Source organism: Leptonychotes weddellii, chromosome 14 (assembly GCF_054177405.1).
Source record: "Leptonychotes weddellii isolate Sample4059 chromosome 14, ASM5417740v2, whole genome shotgun sequence".
Taxonomy (NCBI): Eukaryota; Metazoa; Chordata; class Mammalia; order Carnivora; family Phocidae; genus Leptonychotes; species Leptonychotes weddellii.
In genome coordinates, this window is record NC_138382.1 from 1,572,476 (window position 1) to 1,581,486 (window position 9,011).

General features: G+C 44.4%; 1 protein-coding gene across 6 annotated transcripts in view; it reads right to left on the minus strand.

The window, feature by feature from the left end:
* LOC102733461 (F-box/WD repeat-containing protein 12-like) overlaps positions 1-9,011 on the minus strand; it is a 49,574-nt gene extending 40,563 nt beyond the window's left edge. For 5 of the 6 annotated variants that reach the window (XR_014139896.1, XR_014139894.1, XR_014139895.1 and 2 more), the window contains exons 1-2: positions 8,856-9,011; positions 6,256-6,293 (exon numbers count right to left, since the gene is read on the minus strand). Coding sequence is in view for 1 of the 6 variants with exons in the window: in XM_006733409.3 (XP_006733472.2) it covers positions 6,256-6,293; positions 8,856-8,945 (128 nt within the window). In the remaining 5 variants the exon portion in view is untranslated. Of the gene's footprint in view, positions 1-6,208; positions 6,294-8,855 lie in introns of those variants that run through there. The other variant, XM_081802728.1, reaches the window with a different exon arrangement.

Sequence of the window (9,011 nt, forward strand, 5' to 3'; positions counted from 1 at the left end):
GTGTTCTTTATTTTCATGTAGATTCAACTTACTACCTAACATCCTTTCATTTCAAACTGAAAGACTCCCTTACGGTTTCTTGTAGGGCAAGTGTATAGCAACAAACCCTCTCAGCTTTTGCTAATCTTAAAAGGTCTTCATTTTCTCCTTTATTTTTCTAGACATTCAACTCTAATAATCTTTTCTTTCAACACTTCCAATGTCATCCCACTACCTTCTGTGTTCCATGTTTTTTATTTATTTATTTATTTATTTTAAAGATTTTATTTATTTATTTGTGTGAGAGAGAGCACATGAGAGGGGGGAGGGTCAGAGGGAGAAGCAGACTCCCTGCCGAGCAGGGAGCCCGATGTGGGACTCGATCCAGGGACTCCGGGATCATGACCTGAGCCGAAGGCAGTCGCTTAACCAACTGAGCCACCCAGGCGCCCTGTGTTCCATGTTTTTTAATGAGAAATCAACTGTTAAATATCATCAGGGTTTCCTTGTACATGATGAGTTGCTTCTCTCTTGCTGCTTTCATTCTCTATCTTCAGCTTTCAAGTTTGATTACAATGTGTCTTTTCAAATATTTTATTTAAGTAATCTCTACACCCAATGTGGGGCTTGAACTCATGACCCCAAGATCAAGAGTTGCATGCTCTACCGACTGAGCCAGCCAGGTGTCCCTACAATGTGTTCTGATGTGGAACTCTTTGTGAGACTGACGTGCTGCCTACTGCACTAAGACAACACTGGTGGTGTGGAACTCTTTTGAGTTTATCCTACTTGGAGTTCACTGAGCTTTTGCATGTGTAAATTAACATCCTTCATCAAATCTGGGAAGTTCCCAGCCCTTATTTCTTTAAATATTTTATTCCTTCTCCCTTTCCCCTCTCATTCTGGGACTCCTGTTATGCAATGTTGGCATGCTTGATGGTGTCCCACAGATCTCTTAGGCACTGTTGATTTTTCTTCCTTCTTCATATTCATTCTATTCTTCAGACTGGATAATCTCCCTTGCCTTATCTTCAAATTCACCGATTCTATCTTCTGTGCTCAAATCCTGAGTTTTTAATTTGATAGTATAATTTTCTACTCTATAATTTCTATTTATTTTTATAAATATTCTTTACTGATATCATCTATTGGATGAGACACTGTCCTCCGTCCCTTTAGTTCTTTGCACATGGTTTCCTGTAGTTGTTTGAACATAATGAAAATAGCTAATTTAAATTCTTTACCTAGTAAGTCCAATGCCTGGGCTTTCTCAAAGTTTCTGTTGTTTGCTTTATTTCCTGTGTATAAGCTATACTTTTCTTATTTCTTTGCATGACTCATAACTTCTGTTGAAAACTGAACATTTTAAATAATGTGGAGTTCTGGAAATCTGAACCCCCCCCCCCCGCCAGGTTTGTTGTTTCAGCTGTTGACTGTTATTGTTTGTTTAGTAACATTTATGAACAAATTCTGAAAAGCCTGCATTCTTTGTTACATATGGCCACTGAAGTCTCTGCTTAAATTAGAGCTTACTAATGATTGGCCATGGATATTGCAAATGCCTGGAACTACTAAGTCTTCTGGTCATCACCAAAAGGCTCCTGTGCATGTTGGGGAATGCATTCAACACTCAGTAAGGCAGCTGACAACTATGCCCAAGCCTTCACTTCCTACTTGCATAGAACCTCAGGGTTAGCCAAACAAGTGAGTTTAGAGCCTTCTTAGGTCTTCCCTGAATTTGTGCACACCCTGTTACATGTGCCTGGGCTTTTACATTCCTAGGAAAGTGTCAGGGCTTTTCAAAGCTCAAGCCCCTAAAGACATCACATTCTCAGCTTTTCAAGCTTTTGGTTAGCCTACTATTTGCTCAATTGCTGTCCATCAGCTCTGACAGGCCACAAAGTTAATCAACTGTCAGTTACTATTCTGACAAAGGTCCCAAAGTAAAGGCTTTCACACTGAGTGAACTCCAAGTCAGACCAAACAAAAACAGTCTGCCCATGGGGTCTTCAAAGAAATACCAGCAGGTCAAATAATGACAATTCTCTGGTAATGAGAATCCAATCCCATTCTTCCCCTCCAGTGACTGCCAGGCTCCTGGTTTCACTGTGATCATGAGCTGTTGATATTCAAGGCTAACAGAGAACTGGAGACGTTTATGGGAACAGGGCAAGAAAACTTGCTGTTCTAAGATTCAAATATTTTTTCTTGAACAAACACTTCCTAGACTACTACAAGTCTCTTGTTAATTTCCAGAGTTCTGAAAAAGTTGATTTTGAAAATTTGTGTCAGTTTTCTCATTGCTTTTATAGAGGAGAAAATTTCCAAATCCACCATTTTCCAAGATCCTGCATTCTGAGCTTCCATGTGACTGCTCTCAATTCTATGACAGCACCTCTTTCATCAAGTTTTTGAGAATAAAAATGTTAGCTCATCCACACTGTAGAGAACTATGGACTCTCCACCTAGTCTTTGGGCACCAAAGTGAGTGAGACATGGCTCTTACCACAGGGCGCTCTTAGCCAGTGGTTAGGAGAATAAGCAAAATAAAAGTTCATGGGAGAAACGTGACATTTCAGAAGATGCAACATGTGATATGGGACCTGAGAACAAAGAGAGTGGACTTCTGGCTGGGAGAGGACTAGGGAGGCTTCATGGGCAGAGGCTTCCAGCATTTTACAGTCCACAGAGCTGATGTGGCATTGTGTGGCTCCAGCCTAGCACTCCTAACTCACAGAGAACACAGATGAGGTTAGGTGGGAAATACATGGCTCATAGCCCATGACCTCAATAAGTACAATACAGTCATCATAGCTTCTCCATTCACTGAGCACCTCTATGTCAGGCCCTGTGCTAGGCTCTAGGAACTTTCTAACACACTGAGAAAGATCCAGCGCCCATGTTGGATGAAGGTTTTACTGTGCTTACTGGAACTCTGGTCCTTCTATGTTGTATACTGGGGTGCCTGGGTGGCTCAGGTCATGATCCCAGAGTCCTGGGATCAAGTCCCGCATGGGGCTCCCTGCTCCACAGGAGTCTGCTTCTCCTTCTGCCCCTCCTCCCACTCATTCTCTCAATCTCTCTCTCTCAAATAATAAATGAAATCTTAAAAAAAAAAGATTCAAAAAAAAAAAGTAGTATACTGGCAGCCTATGTGCCAAATGGGCCCCCAGATTATTTTGCTTGGCTTGCATAGGATTAGCCTGCATAGACTAGCTGCCACACTTAAAAATCGTAAGTTTTCACATAAAAGTCAGGAAAAGGCAAGTGGTCTGACTATACTGAACCCAAATTCCCACCTGACAAAATCTGTCTGGAGCTGCATAAGCCTGTACCCTTTAGATAAGAACGAGCTCTCAGCTTCACCACCTCTTTTATCTTCTGGATGGTGAGACCAAGTGTCAATTACCTCATATCACCAGTCCTTATATTGTTGGTTTTGAGTTGAAATAAGAAGGGAAATTTCTTGTACCCATATCTCAATCTAAAGAGTGTGAAAATGAAAGCTAGACCAGGAAGATAATGTGGCTTAAGAAAAAGAAGGCACATTTCTTAGTGGAAGTAAAGTCTAGTATTTAAGGCCATTACACACCACTATACGAATCTTAAGTAGGACCCATGACCAATATTTAGAAGAAATGAAAAAACAAATGATTTGACAAAAACAAAGGCAGACTGGGGTTCCTGGGTGGCTTAGCCAGTCAAGCAGCCAACCTCTTGATCTCAGCTCAGGTCTTGATCTCAGGGTCATGAGTTCAAGCCCCGCGCTGGGCTCCATGCTGGATGTGGAGCCTACTTTAAAAACAAAGGCAGACCATCAAAAAGGTTTAAGTATGAATATGAATAAAGTATGTGATATGCCTCTGAATTTCAATGTATCAAGTGCAAAAATACTGTGATACCAAAACTTTTCACAGATAGCAATTAATAACAAATGATCGGTGGTACACAACAGAAATTATGTACCTTAAACAAAAGCAAACATTTGCAGGCACCTGGGTGGCTCAGTTGGTTAAGCAACTGCCTTCGGCTGTCATGATCCTGGAGTCCCTGGATCGAGTCCTGCATCGGGCTCCCTGCTCGGCAGAGAGTCTGCTTCTCCCTCTGACCCTCCCCCCTCTCATGTGCTCGCTCTCTCTCGCATTCTCTCTCTCTCAAATAAATAAAATCCTAAAAAAAAAAAAAAAAGCAAATATTTGCAACTTTACTTCTAACCAAAAGTTAATGTTTAGTGTGTTGAAGGCAGCAGAATTTAAAAGGTCATGGGGCATTAAAAAAAGGAACTTGCAGCATTCTCAATTAAAATTATACAGTACACATTAAAAATACATGATCAGTTAACTACACTCATTTGCTGTGTCCATAAGAATTTCTAATTGGCCTGGAGAACTTTGGGGCCTGGTACCCATGACAGACACTGCATCAGAAATGATACATGCGGGCGCCTGGGTGGCTCAGTTGGTTGGGCAACTGCCTTCGGCTCAGGTCATGATCCTGGAGTCCCGGGATCGAGTCCCGCATCGGGCTCCCTGCTCGGCAGGGAGTCTGCTTCTCCCTCTGACTCTCCTCCCTCTCATGCTCTCTGTCTCTCATTCTCTGTCTCAAATAAATAAATAAAATCTTAAAAAAAAAAAAAAGAAATGATACATGCATGTGACCACAGATGACGATGCTCCTGAAATGCTGTTGTCCCAGCTCCAGAAAAACCCACTGTTTTTACAAGAACACAGTTCAAGGATACAATGCTGAGGAATGACTTTATGCTAAAAACGTTTAGCACCAAACAGTATGAAATAGTAATGAACTGAAACCCGTTCGTGACCTGCCTGTAGAAGCCAAACCATCTACCTAAGGAATCAGAGGCACCACGTGGTAACATATGACATCCGTGTGGAAGTTAGGTGATAAGCCACTGAAGGTATCTTTTGAACGGCTGAAAGAAACTTACTCCTGTCACTCAAACAGAAATTCCTCTCCTAGCCTATCAGCAAAGATGAGAATGAAGACCAGGGTTGGGGCTGGCATCCTACCTATTTCAACATATGAATACTGCTCTACTAGGTCTTCCACAAATACTCGCACCAACCCATGAGTCAGTTCACTTATTTCCTATGACACAAAGTCATTGAGCATCATATTTGGCAAGACATAACCTTGTCCACTCCCTACAGAGGAATCAATTTCCAGAACTGAATGTGTTCTATCTAGAGTACATTCCCCCAAACTGTAGATAAAGACGGAAAGCCAACAAAAGTTCTCTTCAAAACTAACTAAAGGGATTAATGTAATTTTTCTAACTAGTATCATTATCAATAACAAGTGAATGAAAAGCAATAGACACTATAGACACTGAACACTAAATACAGCAAAACTGGCATTCTAGAATTCTCAAATATCTCAATGCACAGTTATCCTGAAAACGAAACCCATCAAGCAAAGACTCCCTTCACGTTTGGCAGCCTCTTCATGTGTGAACAGCTGTAGCGGCTAAAACTAAATACAGCTCCTAGCTGACAGTCAAGGCTATAATCTGTCTCACATTCAGCAAGAGACAGATGATCTGACACTCCTTTCTTGGGACAAAAGAAGTCAGGTTCCAAAGGAAAAATGAATAAGAAAGAAAAACGTAATAAATTAATGATTAAAATATTTTTTATTTTCAAATTTAATTTTTTTGATTTTTTTTTTTAAAGATTTTATTCATTTGAGAGAGTGAGTGAGCACACACACACAAGAGACAGCACGAGCAGGGGGGAGGGACAGAGGGAGAGGGAGAAGCAGACTTCCCACTAAGCAGGGAGCCCCAGGCCCTTCCGGGACTCTGAGATCACAATGTGAACCAAAGGTAGACGTTTAACTGACTGAGTCACACAGGCGCCCCTGATGTTATTTTTTTTTAATATCGTATGTGCTTATACAGCTATGTTGTTACACCAAAGATGAGTTCAAATAAAATAGTTTGTTGATGTATCTTCTGTCAGCCAGCTGTATGCATTTACTGTACATTTCTGCCCCTGACTCTGGTACTCCTGACGTATATCAATCTCCCATTCAATTAATAAAACTCTTATATTTCAATATACTATTAAAAAAAGAGAGTGTTACACACCTAATGGGGGGGGGGGTGGGGGGGGTAGTTTCCTGCTAAGTTCTGTGGATTGTCCTTTCTTGTGTATGCATCAAAGCCAGAGACACAGTGCTCAGACCACTTATCCAGTGCACCCCTCACCTTCATGGGACACTCTTCTGACCATGTTTGGCTTTTCCTTCACTCACCTCCACAGTTCCTTGGTCCTTGAAACTTCATTCCAGACCTAGAACAAGAGGGCAGAGAAAACAATGTCTGGTCAGTCAATGTGCAGTTGGTGCCTAGCTTGCCGGGCACTATAGAAGGGGCAGAGAGCTAAATCAGACTTGGTGCCAGCAGGAAAGAAGATTCACCCTGGGGAATGAGGCTTATTTGGACAGTGCAATAAAAACAACCAAATGAGTGAGAAAGGAGAGAATGCCCAACTCAGTGGAGCCAAGGGGCTCAGAGATGACTACTGATCAAGTCCCCAGTGGCTGAAGCACTCTAGGGAGAGATAAAACTACTTGAGCAAAGATTCTGAAGTGTAAAAACATGAGTATTCTGCCATAATTGGAGTATAGTGTTCTGGGGAAAGGAGCTGGAGATCTGCTTAGACACAAATCCCAAAGTCCTATTGGCAAAAAACTGTGTGAAGCCATTTGGGAACTGTGGCTGAAGGAATGGCAGGGTTACACTTGTTTTAGGAGGAGGATCATTAGCTGCCGTCAGAATTGGAAACAAGGGCAAAGCAACAGGCCCCAGAATGGCTGCTGCACTGGCCTAGAGGATGTCCCAGAGATGCCAAGATGGTGGAACCGACAGCCACCTGGGGGGGGGGGGGAGACACACTGTCAAGCCCTGCTTCATAAACTGCCCCCTGCAGAAGCATTTGGGAGAGGCTCAGCGTCAGTCCCGGGAGGGGACCAGAGTGCCATGCCTGACCTCCATCAGGCCCACAGCTGCATCCTGGGACTCCCTAGCCTCTCCAGCCTAGGCCAGCCTGGATTCTGAAGCCCACACAGCTTTGGTGGGAACCACCCTGGAGTTGTCTGTGGTCCAGCTCCACTGAAGGCCCCACCCCAGAAACTGGCTTTCGGATCCATGACAGAAGGAACCACCTTCCTCTGAGCCCAGGCCCCCACTTCCACAGCCCTTGGTCATCTGCTAGATCAAAGTTTCAGTATTTTTGGAAGGAAAGTAAAATTTGTATTTTGCAAAAATCAAGCCAAGTCAGGCAAGAAGATTTACACATTTTCCTTTTCTATATCTCCTAGTTCAAAACCCAACTGAGACCTTATTTCCCAAATACAGATGTATAATGTGTAATATAACCTGATAAATACTCCCCTCCCACACCTTTGAGGATCTCTCTGTTAGATCCTGGCCTTCATGATGACACGGTGAGGCAAAAATTATTGACCTCATCTCACCTAAGGGGGAAACTATGTCCCAGAGAAGTTGGTGCTTTCCAACGATTTAAGTCACCCTCCTTTCAAACTCTGCCCCTACACTATCCCTAGCCTGCTGCTGGGAAAACAGGGATCCAATTCCAGCCCTGTATGGGACTACCTGGGTGGTACTCAGTTTCCTTATCGGTAAAAAAGGGATGAAAACCCAGTATTTTACGTGACACATTTTAAATGAGTTATAGAATTCAAATAAGAATCTGCTAAAAAAAAAAAATCTGTTTATTGATTTTTCTGTAAAATGGTATGATTGTGTGTTAAAATTAATAAGGAAAACCTTAGGAGACCAGCAGGGGGGGTACTCTTCAAGCCACAGCACTTGACAACGGCAGACCCCACAAGAAGAGATGCACACTGCAAACTGACACTAGTTTAGCTACGACATTACTATCCCAGAGGGAGATTTCCTGCCCCAGCAACAGCCCAGCGAACGAGAGGCCGCTACACTTCCAGCTCGCAGCTTAGTCCAATGGACGTTTAGTTTACAACAGCCTTCCCCCACCTTCCTCTATAAAAAAGCCTCCTGGCCTTTGTTTTCTGGACTGCCTATGATTTTACTTGTTGCTTGTCCCAAATTGCAATTCTCTGCTATTCCCAAATAAACACTTTTTTGCTGGTAAAATAACTGGCAGTTTCATTTCTAAGGTTATAAAATAAAATGTATTTTAGGTTCCTTAACGAAATTCATTTACTCAGCAAGTATTTACACAGCCTAAGTGCCAAGAAATTCACTGGGTGCTAGAGACAACATGACGCAAAACACAGAAATCCTTGCTCTCGGTAATGAGAAAAACAGACGTTAAATAAATACGCTCTACACTCAGTGAAGTTGTGTGCAGATCTAGGAAGAGCTCAGAGCAGGTGCACACGGGGGCGGACGCGCAGGTGCAGGCGGATGCACTCAACAGGCCCAGGGCAAGCACAGCCCAGCTCCAGGTGTGGAGAGGCCTGAGCGCAGGGGACGTGCCACTCACGGGAAAATCTTGGCTTCCCAGGCAGGCCCCAGGAGGGAAGTTCCAGAATATCCCAGAAAAGGTGGGAGGGGCAAGGAAACCGGTGCCCAAGCCCCTCTTAGCACGGAAGCCCGATGGCAGGGCGCCCACTGCAGGCGAACCGAGCAGGGTTCTGGGCGCTGCCAGGGGCCGGCGGCTTGCAGTGCTGCCCCCACAAAAGCCGCCCAGGTCACCACCCCGGGGGCCGCGAGCGCTCTCTGCCAACCACGGCATCAGGGCCGCCTGACGCCGCCTCCCAAATGGGGAACCAAACCCAGAGCAGAGCCAGCTGTGAACGCTCAGGGACCAAAAGCCAGCCCTGCCTCCGCCCCGGACAGAGCGCGCTACCTTGTCCACCTGGGCGGCGCAGAGCAGGTCTCGGGCCTCCAGGAAGGAGAAAACGTGCAGCAACTCGTGGAGCCCAAGCTGCGGCTCCATCTCGCGCCGCCGCCCCGGCCCCTCCCTCCACACGCTTCCGCGCCTCTCGGCCAAACCCCGCCCACC